The following is a 21,305-nucleotide window of genomic DNA, read 5'->3' as shown; positions in this document are numbered from 1 at the left end:
AGGGGCGTGCAAGAGATGCTGTCGGTGGCCAGAAGAATTGCGGGACACTTTCGGCGTACAGGCACAACGTACAGAAGACTGGAGCACCACCAAAAACTACTGAACCTGCCCTGCCATCATCTGAAGCAAGAAGTGGTAACGAGGTGGCATTCAACCCTCTATATGCTTCAGAGGTTGGAGGAGCAGCAAAAGGCCATTCAAGCCTATACAATTGAGCACGATATAGGAGGTGGAATGCACCTGTCTCAAGTGCAGTGGAGAATGATTTCAACGTTGTGCAAGGTTCTGATGCCCTTTGAACTTGCCACACGTGAAGTCAGTTCAGACACTGCCAGCCTGAGTCAGGTCATTCCCCTCATCAGGCTTTTGCAGAAGAAGCTGGAGGCATTGAAGAAGGAGCTAAAAGGGAGCGATTTCGCTAGGCATGTGGGACTTGTGGATGCAGCCCTTAATTCGCTTAACAAGGATTCACGGGTGGTCAATCTGTTGAAATCAGAGCACTACATTTTGGCCACCGTGCTCGATCCTAGATTTAAAACCTACCTTGGATCTCTCTTTCCGGCAGACACAAGTCTGCTGGGGTGCAAAGACCTGCTGGTGACAAAATTGTCAAGTCAAGCGGAACGCGACCTGTCAACATCTCCTCCTTCACATTCTCCCGCAACTGGGGGTGCGAGGAAAAGGCTCAGAATTCCGAGCCCACCCGCTGGCGGTGATGCAGGGCAGTCTGGAGCGACTGCTGATGCTGACATCTGGTCCGGACTGAAGGACCTGACAACGATTACGGACATGTCGTCTACTGTCACTGCATATGATTCTCTCAACATTGAAAGAATGGTGGAGGATTATATGAGTGACCGCATCCAAGTAGGCACGTCACACAGTCCGTACTTATACTGGCAGGAAAAAGAGGCAATTTGGAGGCCCTTGCACAAACTGGCTTTATTCTACCTAAGTTGCCCTCCCACAAGTGTGTACTCCGAAAGAGTGTTTAGTGCCGCCGCTCACCTTGTCAGCAATCGGCGTACGAGGTTACATCCAGAAAATGTGGAGAAGATGATGTTCATTAAAATGAATTATAATCAATTCCTCCGCGGAGACATTGACCAGCAGCAATTGCCTCCACAAAGTACACAGGGAGCTGAGATGGTGGATTCCAGTGGGGACGAATTGATAATCTGTGAGGAGGGGGATGTACACGGTGATATATCGGAGGATGATGATGAGGTGGACATCTTGCCTCTGTAAAGCCAGTTTGTGCAAGGAGAGATTAATTGCTTCTTTTTTGGTGGGGGTCCAAACCAACCCGTCATATCAGTCACAGTCGTGTGGCAGACCCTGTCACTGAAATGATGGGTTGGTTAAAGTGTGCATGTCCTGTTTATACAACATAAGGGTGGGTGGGAGGGCCCAAGGACAATTCCATCTTGCACCTCTTTTTTCTTTTATTTTTCTTTGCGTCATGTGCTGTTTGGGGAGGGGTTTTTGGAAGGGACATCCTGCGTGACACTGCAGTGCCACTCCTAGATGGGCCCGGTGTTTGTGTCGGCCACTAGGGTCGCTAATCTTACTCACACAGCTACCTCATTGCGCCTCTTTTTTTCTTTGCGTCATGTGCTGTTTGGGGAGGGTTTTTTGGAAGGGACATCCTGCGTGACACTGCAGTGCCACTCCTAGATGGGCCAGGTGTTTGTGTCGGGCACTTGGGTCGCTGAGCTTAGTCACACAGCTACCTCATTGCACCTCTTTTTTTCTTTGCGTCATGTGCTGTTTGGGGAGTGTTTTTTGGAAGGGCCATCCTGCGTGACACTGCAGTGCCACTCCTAGATGGGCCAGGTGTTTGTGTCGGCCACTAGGGTCGCTTAGCTTAGTCATCCAGCGACCTCGGTGCAAATTTTAGGACTAAAAATAATATTGTGAGGTGTGAGGTATTCAGAATAGACTGAAAATGAGTGGAAATTATGGTTTTTGAGGTTAATAATAATATGGGATCAAAATGACCCCCAAATTCTATGATTTAAGCTGTTTTTTAGGGTTTTTTGAAAAAAACACCCGAATCCAAAACACACCCGAATCCGACAAAAAAAATTCGGTGAGGTTTTGCCAAAACGCGGTCGAACCCAAAACACGGCCGCGGAACCGAACCCAAAACCAAAACACAAAACCCGAAAAATTTCAGGCGCTCATCTCTACACCATAGGGGAAGATTCCCATAGTATCCTGGCCCTAATAGGGAAAGGATACTCCCTGAGAATTCTTTGTGGGAAACTGCAGTCTCTTGTCTGGAGATTCCCGCTCTTTTTCTTCATGAGAGGAGGGAAATTTACCTCAGCTTTCTTCCCCTTAAACATGTGTACCATAGTGTCAGGGACAGATGAGTCATCAGTGATATGCAAAACATTTTTTTATTACAATAATCATATATTGAATACTTTCCTGCCATTTTGGCTGTAACTTTGCATTATCGTAGTCGACACTGGAGTCAGACTCCGTGTCGATATCAGTGTCTATTATTTTGGATAGTGAGCATTGAGAGACTCTGAAGGTCTCTGCGACATAGGGACAGACATGAGTAGATTCCCTGTCTGTTCTCTAATCTTTTGTGCAATAAATTTTCCTTAGCACTTAATTTCACATATCCAAACAGGTGTCGGCGTTGTCGACGGAGACACCACTCACACACACATTTGCTCCATCACCTCCTTAGGGGAGCCTTTTACCTCAGACATGTTGACACACACGTACCGACACACCACACACTCAGGGAATGCTCATCTGAAGACAATTCTCCCACAAGGCCCTTTGGAGAGACAGAGAGAGAGTATGCCAGCACACACCCCAGCGCTATAAACCCAGGAATAACACAGTAACTTAATGTTAACCCAGTAGCTGCTGTTTATATTGATTTTTGCGCCTAATTATGTGCCCCCCCCTCTCTTTTTACCCTTTTCTACCGTGTATCTGCAGGGGAGAGCCTGGGGAGCTTCCTCTCAGCGGAGCTGTGGAGAAAAAATGGCGCAGGTGAGTGCTGAGGAAGAAGCCCCGCCCCCTCGACGGCGGGCTTCTGTCCCGCTTAAATATACATTTTCTTGGCGGGGGCTCATACATATATACAGTGCCCAACTGTATATATGTGTACTTTTGCCAAAAGAGGTCCATATGCTGCCCAGGGCGCCCCCCCCTGCGCCCTTACAGTGACCGGAGTATGTGAGCTGTGTGGGAGCAATGGCGCACAGCTGCAGTGCTGTGCGTTACCACAGTGAAGAACTGAGTCTATTGCCGCCGATTTCGAAGTCTTCTTGCTTCTCATACTCACCCGGCTTCTGTCTTACGGCTCTGCGAGGGGGACGGCGGCGCGGCTCTGGGATCGGACGACGAGGGTGAGATCCTGTGTACGATCCCTCTGGAGCTAATGGTGTCCAGTAGCCTAAGAAGCAGGACCTAGCTTCAGAGAGTAGGGCTGCTTCTCTCTCCTCTGTCCCACGATGCAGGGAGTCTGTTGCCAGCAGAGCTCCCTGAAAATAAAAAACCTAACAAAATACTTTCTCACAGCAAGCTCAGGAGAGCTCACTGAACAGCACCCAGCTCGTCCGGGCACAGATTCAAACTGAGGTTTGGAGGAGGGACATAGAGGGAGGAGCCAGAGCACACCAGAATCTAAATTCTTTCTTAAAGTGCCCATGTCTCCTGCGGAGCCCGTCTATTCCCCATGGTCCTTACGGAGTCCCCAGCATCCACTAGGACGTTAGAGAAAACTCACCTCTTCAGACAATCCTATCAAATTCCAGACCCACCCACATAACCTTCAATGCTTCCCTATCTAATTACATCCTCTCTGTACAGAGCACATAACCTCACATAGTTTGTCTTTCTTTACTCTCACACCCTCCTGGCCCTTTGCCAACATTGCGGGGTGATCATATCATACAACCCATTAAGAACCTAGCAATCTGGTGGACCATTATGCAATAGGTAGCATCTATCCTTGTGTATCAATTATTATTTCCCTATAGATTGTAAGCTTGCGAGCAGGGCCTTCCTACCTCTATGTCTGTCTGTTTTTACTCAGTTTTGATCTATTACTGTTGTTCTAATTGTAAAGCACAACGGAATATGCTGCGCTATATAAGAAACGGTTAATAAATAATAATAAATAAATAGACTAAAGGGGGACATATTATTATTATTATAAAACTATGCTGTGTTCTTTGAGAGGTGACCATGACCCAATAGTTTATGTCCATACTTAACCAATTGCTGATCACACCCCTGCAGGCCCCTGCCATTGTATTCCCCTAGTGGGCCCGTTATGCCGCAGCTGGACATTGCTTGGGACCAATATTTCATCAAATGAGTGCAATGATTTATATGCTATGTAATCATATTTTGTGAAGCTTTTAAATAAAACACTGGTCACCTTCCCTCATATCAGTAATCACACACCTGACATGCTGGTCCCAAGTGCTGCAGTGGATACAATAGGCCCTTCGTAAATTTCAGCTCCAGGCCCATGTGGACTTTAAACTGGCACTGCTCAGTCTCATTTTTGTTGGTAAAATATTGTGGCTACTGATGCTTTTACCATAAACAGGCTACTAGGTTTTACAATCTGGGGACAAGTAGATTAACTGGAGGGTGGGTTACTTTATCGTTCCTGATAATTTGACCTTCTGTATCACTGTACTTCTTTGGGTAACACAAGTTGTGGTAAGGAACGTCTGGCGGGAGCTTGAAAATTATACCAGATTTTTTTTACTTACTGTTCACTACTACTGGACTCTATTACACAGAGCAGAACCACGATGCTTGGAAGACTCAGCAGCCCAATAAAATGGCTTCTACTGAATTATACCCTTTACTTTTTATGCAACATATCCCACAGTGTGCTGGCACTCTGAGCTGCATGTAGCTACTGTACATACATATCGTTAATGTAGTACTTTAAATTCAGTTCTGAAAATAACATATTGACACTACAAGCTTTGGTGAAGACAGTTCACATCTTTTTCTTCAAATCATAAATAATTTAAGTGATTCCAGACAGTTAAGTCCCATTTCACAGATGAAATGTTATTGGCTGCAACAAAAAGAGTTTCTGCAATTGGGAAGATAAAAGATGTGAAAAGCTTGTGACAGTGATAGAAGCTCTATGAGGATGCATAAGTGGTTTTGTTATAGGATGTGGGACATGAGAAGAGGTGGAGATGGACACAAGAAAACCGAAGTACTGTACTGTGTGTATGGCCTTCAGTAACATTTAAGTAGTAAACACTAGACAAAGTAGTGATTAAGTACAAGCTTTGGCTTCTAGTAGGTTATAAACTTCAATATATTCTGGCAAAAAAGAACTTGCACTTATCACTGGTTTATCACTTCTTTATCCCTTCTCCAGGTTAATGCATCTGCCCCAGTGAGCTGCTGGCCATCCCCTGTCCCTCTCTGCCGGTGAATAGACGCTGTGCGCATGCGCACAGTATCTATTGAATGCTGCTCTTCTCAGAGAAGTGAGTGACAGGGGGATCTCCCAAATGCCCCCCACCGCGGGACACTGCGACCTGCAGTTGGGGCAGCGGGACAGACCGTGAAAAACAGGGCTGTCCCGCCAAAATCGGTACAGAGTGCCCCAATGTATGTAGGTGCTAGGATGGGAGAGGTTTGGGGACTTTCCTGCCCATCCCCATGCACTGGCTTTTCCAGTACTTCTGTGGTGTAGGGTGTTGTGGTGCATTCATCATATGCAAACTGCAGTGCTACTGTATTTATTTGGAGTGTGGAGGTGGGCGCGGAGGGGAGGGTTGGAAAGACATACTGTAGCAGGTTTAAATCAACTCATCCCTCACTGATAAAAGATAAAATAATAAAATAACTCAAAAAAGACAGTGCAGTAAACAGTTCAGAGCTTAGTACACATCTTCTATTTGGAACTCACAGAGAAAAATTAATTTAATGCAAACAATATTCACCGCAATACTCTGTGTTGAATGGCTTTTCAAAAACAAAATGTGTGACTAAGCAGAAATGTCCAAAGCAATTACGTGAAGTAAAGATAATTCAGAAGTCTCAAAATGAAAGAACATAGCTACATATTATTCTGGGATGTGAACGGATAGAGAAACGCAGAATTTGACAGCAGATAAGAACCACTTGGCACATCTAGTCTGATTCTTTTGAATTGATCTATCTGTATCGCTAATGACAATGACAAACAATGCAATAAATGTTTTATTATTTGCATTTAACCTCAAGAATATAATTTCTGTTTTCACATATGTAAAATCATAAAATATATCTATGTTATGTTTAATTATGCAATAGTCCGTATTCCATATACAATTAAAACACAGAATGTAAATTGAAAACCATGTAATTTTTTTCTTCAAAAATTGCATTTTAAAGCTATACTAAGCACAAAAAAAATTAAAACCTATAAAATTACATGAAACAGACATATATACAATAATTACATTAATAGAATATTCAGGCATAGTGCAGACAACTTCAGCAATGTCAGCATTTACTAAACAGGATCTGCAGTAGGCTCTACAGGTCTGTATTTGCATAGACCATAAATAATTCCTTGTCAACTGAAATGCTATAAATGTTTAATTCAATAAAGGACAGAAAAGCAAACAAATGTGCAGCAGCCATCCAGTTCACTCAGAATATCCACCATATTTTTCTTAGTTCTTGCTTTGCTTTAACAGTGGGAATGCTGTATTTGTCTCAGTTTAGAATTATCTCAATGAACTTTATCTTGGCAGTGAAGAAACCAGTGTAGAAATCCTTCCTGTCTGTTTCTGTTCCAGTTCTCACTACTAATACTAGTGTTCCTTCTAGGGTGAGGCAGGGGCAAGGCGCCGGAGTTCGGGGGCACATTGGCGCGCGCGGCCGAAACGGGGACGCGGCCATGGAAATTAGGGGGCGTGGCCATGCCCCCGCCATTTTAGTGGGCGATGCGGCCCACAGATGCTACTATAGAGGGTGACTGTGGCCGTCGAAGTCACTTTTGGGGGCGTGCCCAGCACATCCGTCAGTGCTGGGCTTCCCCCAGCTCTCTCCCAATGTGTGGGAGGGCAGGAAGCGGGCGGCTGTTCTAGCAGGGCGCCGCAAAAGGGGCAGGGCGGGTTTTGCCTTCTAAAAAATGGGCAGTGCGCGATGCCCTGCTAAAACAGCCTAGAGTGAACACTATAATACTGTAGTAATCAGAAAAACGCTACAGTCACTGACTACATAGGGATATCTACTGTATAGTGGGTGCAGGGTGTGCCACTGGTATATGGGGGTAGATGTATTAATCATCATTATGGGGGGTGGGGGAGAGTGGTAACAGCGTATGTTATGTGTACTGATACCTCTCCTCCCCTATATATGTCAGCGGTGTGTCCAGGCACAGGGGTGATCAGTAACACTGACTGTTCAGACATCTGCAGCTATTGATTTTATCAGCTGCAGGTGCCGATGCCCTATCTCCACAGCAGGCACAGTGCTGTCTAGGATGTGGCGGGTGTCGGCTCCGGGCTGCGTATGAGATCTCGCATGAGTAGCAAGATCTTGCACATGCACACTGGAGCTGGCCGGGCAGGGGGACATAGCGCTACAGCACTTAGCTGCCGGAGTAGGAGTTTTCACTCCCCAGCTTCGGGCAGACAAAATGTTCTTACATCATGTTGATGGTCCATCCTGCTTCGCCACGGCAATAAGGCGAAGGAGGAAGTGTTATAGCGCCACGATCCGTGCTGCTATAATATATCTCCCCATGATGCTCAAGTTCACGAAATTGCACACTAACCAATTGAGTTGCCTGTTGCCTGGCCTGAAAAAGGAGACTAGTCAGAGCTCATATAGATAGCAGTCTCTGTCTCTCTCATTAAAGCTCCACACTGATATGATCCATATCCTGCACTCCCTTTTCCCCCTCACAGGTATACATACCTCCCAACTTTTCATAAAGAGGGACCTGTGAAAAGGGTGTGTGGCCAATATGACAGGGGGTGTGGCCTCACGGCAGAGCCGTGAGCGCGAGTTATACCCCCTCTTACCGTCAAACTTTCTGTCACCTGTGAATAGACGCTGTCGTCTATTTACCGCTGCTCTGCTAAGCAGAGCAGCAGTGACAGGAGCCTCCCAACTGCCCCCCCACCCCACCGTGGGACACTGCAGCCCGCGGGCAGGACAGTCCCAAAAAAACGGGACTGTCCCACGAAAATAAGGACAGTTGGGAGGTATGGGTATAGCGGAGTTAATTAGTGAGCCCGGCACTGTTGGAGAGAAGGCTTCTCCTTAATTACAATCTTTGTGAAGTGAACTATGAGGAGAGGGTAGATCTCCGTGATTAAGACATTCCCAGAAAGGGACAGTGTGTCGAAATAAAGAAAATCTGAACTCAAAGTGCAATTTCCTTCATAAATAAGTGTTCCCATCAGGTGTGAGTACTGGTGGCCCTGCAGACGTCAGGCTGCCATGTAAGATTCAAAGGGGGGTATTCAATTAGTGGCGTCTTTTCGACCAGTCGAATAAAATGCACTTTTCGCCTGTTTTTAAGTCTTATTTACATTCAACCCATTCGATGCCCATGCCATTTTTTCGGCTGGTCGAAAAATCTGGCGCTGCCGAAAAATCATGTGTATCGGTGAATTCACCGCCGATACCAGCAACTGAATACCCTGTGTCGATTTAGTGACCTTTTTTGACCAGCCAAAAAAAACGGCACTTAAATAAATACTCCCCAAAAGCTGCCAGTATGGATGTAGCACTACATGGGATGTAGTTAATATTCCGGCGGTCAGAATACCGACGCCGGGAACGCGACCGCTGAGAATGCAGACAGCTGCACCAGGGCTATTCCCACTTGTGGGTGTCCACGACACCCATAGAATGGGAATAGAACCTGTGGTGAGCGTAGCTCACAGCAAGGCAAGCGCAGCAAACCCCGCAAGGGGCTTTCTAGCATTTGCCCTGCTGCCGACATTCTGCCAACCAGGATCCCAGCGTCAGTATTCTGACCCCACCGGGATTCCAACCCCAAACACACTAGATAAGGCATTACAGTATCTAGTGGCAATTCATTTTCAATGAGTGATGTGAATAGTGGAAGTTATGATGTTAAGTGGGGTGCTTGTAGTGGATGTTATAATATACGGGGGCACTATAATGTGGTGTAATATGAAATGAGAGCACTATAATGTGGTGTAATATGAAATGAGAGCACTATAATGTGGCATAATATGAACTTGGAGCACTTCAATGTGGCATAACATGAACTGGTGACATAGGGGCAGATGTATTAACCTGGAGAAGGTATAATCAAGTGATAAACCAGTGATAAGTGCAAGGTGATAAATGCACCAGAAAATCAGCTCCAATATGCAAATTGACAGTTAGGACCTGACTGGCTGATGCGTTTATTACCTTGCACTTATCACTGGTTTATCACTTCTTTATGCCTTCTCCAGGTTAATACATCTGCCCAGACTGGGGCATGTAGGGCCCACCGGGGGAATGCAGTGGTAGGGGCCCATGTTTAGGGGTGTGGTCAGTCCATAGAGGGGGTGTGGCCTGCCACATTATTGGTTTGACTAACCATTAGAGAGTGCAACATCTGTGCCCCTTCATAAATATATACAGTAAATTCAGCTGCTGCATGCATGATAATGTACCAGATTAATAACAGATTAATAACAGCAATGCACTGTAGAAAATACACCATAGTCCAGTATAAGGTAACATATGTATAATGTATAATTCAAGTGCACAGTCTGGAACCTGATCCTTATCGCAGGAGGTGGGCCCCCAGGCAGTGGGGCCCACCGGTGGTTTCCCCTGTACCCCTGTGGGCCAGTACATACGCATCGCAGGATAGATGAATGCGGCTATATCTGTACTGTCAAATCTGAATCAGCCCGTCTGGCTACCATGTTCATCCAAATTTTATAATGTATGGTATAGTGCAGAAAATAAATCAGAAAAAGAAGTTAGAAGAGAAAAATTAAAGAAAGGGGGGTGGGGTAGCTACCCATGAAGAACAAGGAAGAGAAAGGAGAGAGAGAGGGAGAGGGAGAAGAGACAGATAAAAGGGTGGCGGAGACGATTCAGCTGGATGCCTCCATTCAAATGTTCAGTAGCAAGCCAGACACAGGGGTAGCCTGTCCATGTCTAGAATTAGAGAGGGATGGGGGGGGGGTTGCAGGGAGATATCAGCTACATGATGAGGGGTTAATGAAAATGGGAAGTCCATGACCTTCGGGTTTTGGTAAAGCTTTGAAAGCGTCTCAGAGAGTGCTAGTCAAGTATTCCGTAGAATAAATACGCTAAACTTTAGCTATGATCCTTTTCCATAATAATATAAGAGGTGAGCCTCTGTGCTACTTTACACTAATAGTGCTCCCGCTCACACCACTAGAAAAGCCAAAATTAGTAATTTATTCATTAGTCCCTTCTCCATGATACATCCTTTATTGCAGGGCTGTGTAGGTCGTTGGGATGCTACTGATTGGAAATGGTATAGAGAAAATAGTAATTTGATCAATACGTCACATAATATCTTTTCACTGTGAAAATTCTCCAGGTAGAGCAGCCTGTAAAGCAGACTGATCACCATACGTAGATTAGCAACTTGGTAACTGTTGGGATTAAAGGAATGGACCAGGAGCCCCTGCAGTTTACTAGCAAGCAGACTTCTCCTTTGAACAATTTAGTATCACTCACTGTTTGATATGTCCTGACTCAGCGCTGACTATACATAAACTGGATGTTTAATTACTGCAGTCACCACTGAGTATGGAACCAAGTTTTTTTCCCACAAGAAATCCCCTAGACGCTCCATTCAGTGATCTCTTGAACTATATGATCACCTACAAAAAATATTTGCTAACCACGTTAACCAAATTTTAATCTTACGCTCAAAATAATGTGCTTTAAAAAAAATCAATCTGTTATGTAGAGAGCAAAGAAGAATTACTGATGGAGATTAGAAGACATCTTAAGCTTAGATGTATGCACTAACCACATCCTCACAAGGCCAGAGATCATTATAATGCATAGACTTAGGAATCAGTTTTATGATTATAATCTAGATGAATTCATCCATGAATACAAGTAAGCGCCCACGGTTAATTTAATTTTGTAAAGCTGTCAGTTGAAAATAGCTTTTTCATTTGTGGTACGTTGAAGAAAAGCTTTTTGGCTTATTCGTGCTTCGCTGCATTGTTGTGGGTGAATAATTTGAATGTCAAAACTCCCCAAAAAGTTCTGAAGGATAGTGGACGCCTGCACTGGTAACAGTGAGCTTACAATGGGCAAAAAATAAATAAAAATATTGCTGTTTGCCGTATGCAGCAACTGATTTGATTTGTGTTACTAGCTAGCAGTACATGACTGGCACTCTCATACTCTACAGCCGCAAGCTAAATATTGGGGCTCATTTTGACAAGCAGATACAACTGGAATACAAAGCAAGATATCTATGCTAAGGACCAGGACAAATAACCGCCAATCTCTATGTGGTGCTGCATGGACATATGACAACATGACATGACACATAACATGGAGGCTGAGAAGCCAGTGCGTGCTGATTGCAAGTTGGCTGTATGCAGTATTGTACAGCACCACCCCTATCAGTACTCTCTGTATCACAGCCATCATTATTATCAATACCAGCTCTACCTTGGAGCAAGAGATCTGTCTGAAAACAGATGTGAACACACAATTCTACAAAGCTTGCAATTCCAATGACATGCTTTAGACAAGCCCTTGCTAAACTTAGCCTAAGGGCAAATGGCCACTCAGTTCTGCATCTTCAGGCACAAGTGGAGAAATGGCTGAGTTGCATACAACTCTGAATTGCCCTTGGCTACGGAGCATTCATACTGCCAAAACACACAAGATCCTTCCGCCAAACAAGCTCGTGTGAAACTGCATTCTTTACATTTCTGCAAGCACTCCTTATATTGCGTTCTGTCTGAATGCAAAGAAGCTGTCTGCCAGTTAATGAATGCAGTATGTCAGCAATGGTCTCTAGCTACCTGTAGTAACATAACCTATTGCCTGTATTAGCATAATATTTGTTGGTTACATATATCTGGCTGCCTTTTCAGCAACTGGAATGAGTATAATGCTGCAGAATTTTATCTTCTGGATTTCATTGTGCAAACAGTAAAAATAAAGCTTATAGCCAAAGTACTTCAAGCAAATTGCCTTATTTCTTGTCAATAGCAAAAAACATGTTCCATTTCTACTGAACGTTTTACCAGCCAGGCCTGCTTATATACACAAATATACAGCTCCCAAAGTGTTTCTGGAACACGTTCCTCCTAACTTACAGTAAGTATAAAAGTCTTACTTTTTTTCCCATCCATATCAGCATGGATTTTGCGTGCAAGGAAACCAGCCTTGTACACTGCAGCATTTGGATCATGGGGAATGTCCAGGAATGGGTTGCTGCTGCTTCCAATCCGACTAACGCTCTTTGACTGAGTACCATTGGCTTTGTCATCGGTGCTGTCTGACGGCGATTTCTTCATAGCATCAACATCATCTCTATTGGGGAAAAGAATAATATTATTAATTATTAACATTTTAATTAAGGCAAAAAAATATGAACCTTTCATTAGTCATTCTTAAAGAACTGTAAATAAAGATAAGCACTAGCATAACAGAGACTGTGTTCCTAGCAGCTGCCTGGCCGAGTTTCTGCTTGTACTGGTTTCCCAAGGGATTGGACAGAAACAGCCTCCCCACTGCGGCTCACCACAGATACTACTATGATTGAGAGTTCTAGTGCTGTTACCTCTAATACATACAATCAATTACACTTTCTACAGATATTTATGGACATAATACCATGGTAAATATTGTAGTTTATTCCAGAAAGGCTCAGTGAAGCAGACCATATTGTTATACTATGTAACAAACACAGTGTTCCAATGTAGCTTTTCATTTGAGTCACTGTTGGTGAGTTCATGGTGTAATTGTCAGTAAATTGCTTAATGACCTGGTACTTCAGGCTGACATGTCTATGAAGCAGTGACTTGCTGTGTTGGCTTCTTTCCGCAGTTCCTTGTATATGTATACCTTTTATGTCGTATAGTGTTCTAATTATACTAGAGAAAAGCAATGTTATTAGCATGCCCATTAGGTTTGTTAATTAAACATGTCATTCATATGAACTGTTTCAACCTTTAATTTAAGATATGTGGATTTTTTTATACTACCAAAATACTGAGGGAGAACATTATCTTTGACATTTGGTTCTAGCTAAAGCAGTAGGAGAGTGCAAAAGTAGTATGGACACTGAAATGCTTAGACACTTTATTAAAATGAGAAATGAGACTTCCGGTGGGCGGGGCACCAAGCGTGGCCGCATTTTATCTGGGCTCCGGACCTCGGATTTTCAGCAGGGGGATTATTAGCAGAATCTTACCTCCCCCGTGGCTTGCCTGTAGTGCCACCACATCCAGGACAAATTTGTGCTTGCTGTCAGGTCCGGAGTTCCTATTTCTGCACCGGAGTCAAGCCTGCAAGGTGCAGGCATATATGACCGCCCCCCGCCATCTTGGGCGCGAAAGTCTGGAAGACGCTGGCAACTTCTGCTACTACTGACATCCCACCCTCGCTTCATCCACACTCCTCGGGATCAAACCTGCGTGTGGGTCAACACGAGATCACTCTCGGTATCATCAGTACTGTCCAGGGGGGCCCTTCCACTACTCTTGAGAACAATCTGCTGTGGAGTCCCCATAAGTAGAAGTCCCTCCAGCATCCAACCCTCCGGCGCAAAGCTGCCTCCTGTACCTCCACTGACCGTGTGATACCTGCAGGCTCCCCTCTCCACAGGTGCGACCTGAGATATCTGACTGCTGTGGTGGAATCTGCTTGCCCGGCAGCTTAATTTGCGGAGTGTGCTGTGCTGTCTACAGGCTTCCTCCTTTGTGAGTGCTTCATTGCCTGAGGCTACCCATTTGCACCTACAAGTCTGACCGTATACTACATGCACGTACTGTCTGTACTGAGCCAGCCTCCTATTATTGCTGGTCCTGCGTGGGACTGTGTATCACACAGTGATAGCCTGAGGGCAGTGGATCAAGACATCCCTAAAGGACTGTCTGTGGATTGCTACCTACTCCTCTGCTTTTGTCACAAGTGTTTACAAGAGCTTATCTTACAGTCTCTTCATAGTGGACATTGCTCTTGTACTCCCTTTGTATGTATCTTCTCCCCCACGCTTTTGGGACTGACATTTGACACCTGCATCTCCAGGCTGATTAGGCTCCCTGGTAAAGTATACTCCACACACAGATAGTGGCTGAAGATTTATGGACTGAACATTAGTGTGAACTGTTTAACCCTTCATTGTGGGATTTACACTTTCTATTATTTTTCTGAGAAACTACACCTATTGTTAATATAGTACCTTTAAACTGTCTTTATACATACTGTTTTAAATCATACTTTTGCCATTAGTCTGCTACGTGTACTGTGAATGTAATGTCTTATGTGTCATACTGCTTTTCCTCCGTTTGATTACTAATATAGAATTGTTTGAGTGCACATCTACTGTACCTAGAGACACTCTATGTTGTACTTGCCATATGTGACACAGCTCATATACTACTCTTTGCTGTAGTCTGTGATATTGTCTATTAGATATTCACACTTTTTGTTTAATATTCAGGTTTCTCCTTTCCTCCACCTGGTCATTGGGGTATAACGTAGGCTTTAACCAAACCAGGTCTAACAATGATTGTAGTTCACCCCTTGCCAGTCACTGAACTGGCAGAAACCATTGCCCAAACCCTACTGTCCTATTTTGATAGCTGGATGGCTAAAATAGAATTGACACTAAATGCTGCGCCTACTACAATGGCGCCACAGGCAAATTGTGTAACCAAGGTTACAGATATCCCCTGTGATTCGGAGTACCGGGTCACTCCTTCTCAGCAATCACCTGCACAGCAGTCCAAGACCCCTTTGTCCATGTCTGCTGAGGTCGCTATATCCTCTTACAAACACACCCAGATTTCCTATTCCCTGGTGGGGACCCCGACATCTCTAGTAGACTCCCTTCCCTCTCAGACTATGGGGACAGATTTATCTGGTACTAGAGAGATGAAAGCTGACAAACAATTCCCCCAATTTAACAACATTCTTTGTTTGAGATCTGATGGACTGGGTGTGGTGGACATTCCCTATCATGAGCCAAAATGTTTGACTACAACTAGCTCTTGGATACTGGTCTCCCATACTAGTCTTGTACTTTTATGTGCCCGTAATGCATATACACCGCTTTTATTCCAGGGACCCCTAGGCGCTGTCACTTGAATAGTGTATTTACTCATTCTGTATTGGCCTGCCTATATATAACCTTCCCTTAAGATTTAAACTACGGCAATTGTCACCTAATATATTCTTATTGGTTCTGTGTATGTCAGCATATGGATCAGAATATGGCCTTTATACATGTACTGTATGTCTCACATTTGGTTTTGTAGTATTGCGTAATGCTTACATACAGTATAATTTTTTTATTTTATTTTTGTTACTATATTCAGGCAACACAACATGTTTGGTTATAACAATGGTCAGAGCGTAACTAACCTAGATGTCAGCATGAATAATGTTATAAAACTATTTCATACCCTTAGTTATAGGGCCTGAATAGTCATTTAATGGAAATGGTCTGCTGTGATATTATGGATAAAGTCCTACTTTTTTCCATTCTATGTAGTATTATAGGGCTCATTGCCTTTATTATAAGGCAGTACTCATCCATATCTCTTCTATCTCTACATCTGACACTTTTTTTTTTTTAAATTCCTGTTTGTTTGTTTTTTTTTGCATTTTTTGGTTATATTTCAGTAGTCAGTTGACTGTTCTCAGGACATGAGCTACGGTGGTAGCTCCTGTTCTTCCTGTAATGGTTGGAAAATTTGAAAACTGGAGTGTTAGAAGCATTGCATCACAAGATCAGTCTATGCTGAATATCTGTTCAATGTTTGCCCTTTCTTTGTGTATCCTATATGAATATTTGTTATATGTATCACAAACTATACTTCGTAGAACTTGCCAACCACCTTGAGTTGCACACTGTATTGTCATATCTGTAATACTGTAGTCCTCCTCAACTCTATATGCAGATTATACACTGCTTCTGTACCTTATACTGACGCACATGCTTCAATAAAAAAAATATAAAAAAAATAAAAATGAGAAATGAGGGCGGGAGATGGCATCCTTAGGGGGGTTCCCTGTGTTAAGTGTTAAAACCATTTCCATCCCAGAAAAACCATTTCCATCCCAGAAAAATTACTTTTAGCAATAATTTCACAGTTAATGAAGAAAGGTCTTCATCTTACATTCTTACATTTTCATGGTAGAAAACTTTCCAACTTCCACTCCGATAAACAATGCATGTCTACTAGGCCAAACTTTACTCAATGTACACCAAGATCCCCAAACTTCATGAATATAGAAGTACCCCATGTAGTAAAGACAGTCCCAATGTTACTTTCATTGCTAATATAAGTCAAGTAGTAACATAGGAGGAAATTTGAAGGGTTTGATTAGAGGCTGCAGTTGTGGGCAGCCGCAGAAGCCTGATTTATTACCTTCTGCTAATGCAAGACTCCGTTTTACTAATGTGGGGGCTTGTGTATCTTGAAGTGGAAAACAACTGAATTTATGCCAACCACCACAACCCCCATCATTAGTACAGTATCTGCACTTGGACCAAACCCATGGTAGGTGTAAGACATCCACCAGAAACAGACTACCGTTCCCCATATGTGCTACTCAGAATTGGGAAGGAGCCCTGATACACTCCCATGACAAACTTATGAGACAGGATGGTTCCGTGCATTTGCAATGTTGACGCCCCATTGCTACTCAGAAATGTCCAATTTCATGGAAAGATAGATCTGAGCTAGTTCCATATGACAAAGATTGACAAAAATATGTACATTTGCATCTGCGCATGCACTGTATGCAGGAACTCGCCATTTGAGCCCATGCACAGAGATGAGTCCAAGTCAGGAGCAGCTCCTGATGAGATGTATTGTTTACACAAATGCTGAAGTGGGATGCTAGGATCTGTATAAGAACAGGAAGGCAAAGGTATACAGAGACTAATGAGGTGTATCAATCATGGATAAACTACGCAACCTGATGGGCTTTGAACATGGAATAAATGAAAGTTGGTGCTTGCAGCAGCGGTTGCACGTCATCTATTGGAACAGGGCAAGCATGCGCACTCTCTGCTCTGCACGGGTATCCAGCAGCCATTAATGACCACAGGCCTTACGTTCAGACCCAGTCTTTTGTCTGCTGGGCCACTCTGTGTACACATTAATAACTGCCACCCTGGCACAATTCACTGGTGCAGCTGCACAAAGTCCATCACACCACATTGTTTACCCATTATTTCATGAGCGATGCACTTTATTAGTCTCTGCATAACCTCGCCTTTTCGTTATTATACAGAATCAGACATCCTATGTCAGCATTATCTGAGGAATAGCTACTGATTTTCTGCAAAGTCCTGTTTCTGTGATTTTCCTGCTGGTCATAATAATTTGTCCACTTAGTGCATATACTAGTAAAGATACTAGTATATGCACTAGCTGTATCTAGCTGTACTGCTGTCAAAACCAAGGAGTATTGCTCTGTTTCCAGTATGCTGAACATGTGTATGTCTCACATATAAATAATGCACATTCTACTAAAAAAAAATCTTGGTTGTGGGGAAAAAGGCAAAACAGGTTGGTAAACTCAATGATTATATGATGAATTCTCTGATGTAGCAAGTATCTTCTATGCAGCAGTTTTAGTGAGACTGCTCTAGTAATGGCCTAGTTTGCAATCTTTAGGGGTTAGGCTGAAATGTGAATATAAAGAAGCACGTGGAAATAATTACCATATATTCTGGAAGAAATTCTCTTCTCTTTCTGATTTGCCACCGTAGAGAAAACCGCCCCGGAATATTTGCAAAGAGTAAAGGTTTGTGAAGATGGAAGTCGGTATTTTCAACTAAAATATATAAACTAGGCTACTCCGATTAATCCCCTTTAAATCTACCAACTAGGAAAGGAAGGAGGAGAATCATGGTAAAAAGCTACAACCAAGTAAAAAGGCCGTAAATGGGCAATGGCACCACAACAGTAGAGAGAAATAGGTGGCAAAGGTTTGACCCATAAATGGAACATCATGAAATGTGATCTTATTACATCATTTTTTTTCATCTATACCCAAGGAGCATATTGATCCATATGATTTTTAATTAAGTGCCCATATAATTTAAACATAGTGGGTACTTTGATGGGTGAGGTATAAAATAATTCAAGAAGAGGGGGAATGATTATGCCCACACAATTACCTTTACGACCCATACAAATTTATGTTAGGGGAGGGAAGGGATAGGGGAGACTTGAGCACAGGTGGTGAGATATAATATAACGCTGAATGAATTCGAAAACCACAATAGTTTGAAATTTTATCCTTCACTGAAGGATATTAAGACAATAACACATGTGGAGGTGCACCCCTGAGAGTAGACAATAGTATACCAAAAGAGAAGATAAAGAAACTCTCATTTTTTGGGGGGCACTCATTGAAAAATAAAATACAACTTTTATTAATTATCATTAAAATATGTTACCACAGACCAAGACTAGGACGTAAACATATACACATAAATACCAGAAATAACATTCAGCAACAGCCTGTCAGTACCTGAAACACGGGTCAGGGTGTTCTATATAGTGGATACTTTATACCAAGAAATTATTCTACTAATAATAGGCTACCGTTATACTGCACTGAAAAAATCAAGAGTATTTGTACCAAGACATTTACAGGATCACGTTTTACTCATATTTTGGACATTTATATCCTAGATCTTGAACAAATAATAGATTATTTCGCTACTACCTCTCTAAAGGAACAAATGACATGCAATCGATGGGAAGATTAGTTGTGCTACGAAGTCTGAACACATACTAACCAACACGGTTAGTGTGACTTTTATACTCAACGACAGTAGCATTTATTACTACAGGCTGAGGTATTGATGGTAGATTTACCTACACTGCTACCGTTTTTCATTTCAACCGATTATACTATCCTCGATTTGTCTCCTTTCTTAGGGGACTGTCAAAGCTATTTATTGCAGGAACTATTGTCAGGATTGATAACATTGGCCTTGACATAGTCACGTTTATCTCCCCACGGATTTTTTTTTTGTTTTGTTTTGTTTTGTTATTTCTGGTATTTATGTGTATATGTTTATGTCCTAGTCTTGGTCTGTGGTAACATATTTTAATGACCCATACAAATTTGTCACCAGCCTCTTTAAAGCAAAGATCTTCAAATAGCGGGAAGCACTTCTCTCCTATACACAGAGGATTGATACAGATACACACTTTTGATGAGGAGTCAATATTCAAGGGAAGACAGTCTGCCCCCCTTCCCCATACAGGTACAAAAGCAACGCACGGCGGCAATGCTTTTGTATCTAAAGAGAAGCTCCCTACCAGTGCAGCTCCTGCGCGCTGGCAGGGAGCTACCCGTCGCTCTCTGGGTTGCAGCGGCTGCGTGTGACGTCACTCAGCCGCCGTGGCCCACCCCCTGCATGGTCCGGGCACACCTACGTTGCCCGGACTGCACCCACAAAACAGAGGCCCAACGCCGCCGGCCCGCCCTTTCCTTCCTACTGAATGCCTCTGCCTGTCAATCAGGCAGAGGCGATCGATGGACTGAGATGTCGATCACATCTCTGGCATGCGCAGGCGCAGTGCGGCGCCTACGCATGCGCAGTCCAGACCTGATCGCCCATTGTGCAAAAACGCACAGCAGCGATCAGGTCTGAATTAGCCTCACAAATATTAGTGTTAAGTGCCTCATAAATATTGCTTCAGCCAAATAAATTGCTGCTGTGTGTAGACAATGGGCAGCATTTTTTAAGTGGCAAAAATCAACCTGGATTTGCCTTTTAAATTATTAAATTTTAAACTACGGTCTGTGCCTGCATCTCGCAGACTATTACATAAGGACCAGTGGGGGGTTTTCAGGTTTGTTTGCAAACCAAAAGAGCACACTAATGGGCAAACCATGTTGCAGTGCATGTGAGGCAGATGTCTGTGCAGGGTAAATACTGGCTGCTTTATTTTTATACTGCAATTTAGATTTCAGGTTGAACACACCCCACCCAAATCTAACTCTCTCTGCGCATGTTCCATCTGCCCCATCTGCAATGTAACATAGATTTGCCCATTAGTGTGCTCTTTTGGTTTGCTAACAAACCTGAATTAGGCCCAATGTGTCTTCTGGAAATGCAGTACTATACTATACACTAGTGGTTCCCAAACGTTTTGGAATCATGGTGCCCTAGAGTATCAGAATTGATTTCATGGCACCCCTAGGCCAGAAGGTTCTTACTGAGAAATTTAGTGAGAAATAATAAATGAAGTAAACAGTGTTTTGTTTTTCAAATTTCCACTGCTGTTTGAAAGGTCCAGTGATATCTAGAGGTTTTATAATTCGGGCTTCAATCCTTCTTTCACAATGATTATTTGTTAGCTTAGTGGCACTCTTATTCCTTTAAGGGTATCCTTCCACCGAATTCACCCAAGAAACACGGCCCACAGCCAATCATTGAATAATACACCAATTCTGTAATGCAACTCTTAAATCAAGGTTGACTGTTCTACTTTAAAACACTTTACCACAATACTGAACTTGTACAACAGCCCGAGATGTTATCAGTCCATTGTGAACCTTTCCGGGATGCAAAGTAGCGATGAGCGGATTCGGTTTTACTCGGTTTTACTCGGTTCTCAAAACGGCATCTTATTGGCTCACGGATGTCACGTGTTTTGGATAGCCAATAAGATGCAGTTTTGAGAACCGAGTAAAACCGAGTAAAACCGAGTAAAACCGAACCTCGCTCATCACTAATGCAAAGTTCCTTTAGATCTTTCAGCTTGTGTGCATGAATCAATCACCCATATTACTTAACGCGTTTCGTCATATCTCCAGTTTCTTCAGGGGAGCAAGATAGCATGGACCTGCACAGGCAACACTGCTTCCACCCCAAAGTTCAAACAAATGACTCCTTCCATCTGTAACACTGCTTCCTTCTCAACAGAAATCTAACTACTGATCCTGGGGTGTGTTAAAATGGGTTGTTAACCCCCTGAGTATCTGCACAATGTTCAAACAGATGACTTATCTCACATGCAATACTGCTTTCTCCACAAAAGGGAAAATGTAGGAAGTGTACAGTGAGAATAAGTTTTAGTTTTATTAAAAACCGCTTT

General features: G+C 43.2%; 1 protein-coding gene across 7 annotated transcripts in view; it reads right to left on the bottom strand.

Annotated features, from left to right (window-relative positions):
• Positions 1–21,305, bottom strand: part of PSD3 (pleckstrin and Sec7 domain containing 3) — a 1,004,314-nt gene that overhangs the window by 162,928 nt on the left and 820,081 nt on the right. For all 7 annotated transcript variants that reach the window (XM_063919992.1, XM_063919993.1, XM_063919994.1 and 4 more), the window contains one exon: positions 12,338–12,534. In XM_063919992.1, coding sequence (XP_063776062.1) covers positions 12,338–12,534 — 197 coding nt within the window. The remainder of the gene's footprint in view (positions 1–12,337; positions 12,535–21,305) is intronic.

Source organism: Pseudophryne corroboree, chromosome 1, assembly GCF_028390025.1.
Source record: "Pseudophryne corroboree isolate aPseCor3 chromosome 1, aPseCor3.hap2, whole genome shotgun sequence".
NCBI classification, from domain to species: domain Eukaryota; kingdom Metazoa; phylum Chordata; class Amphibia; order Anura; family Myobatrachidae; genus Pseudophryne; species Pseudophryne corroboree.
The sequence above is the reverse complement of the archived record's forward strand: the minus strand, read 5'-3'. Positions and strand labels throughout refer to the sequence as shown.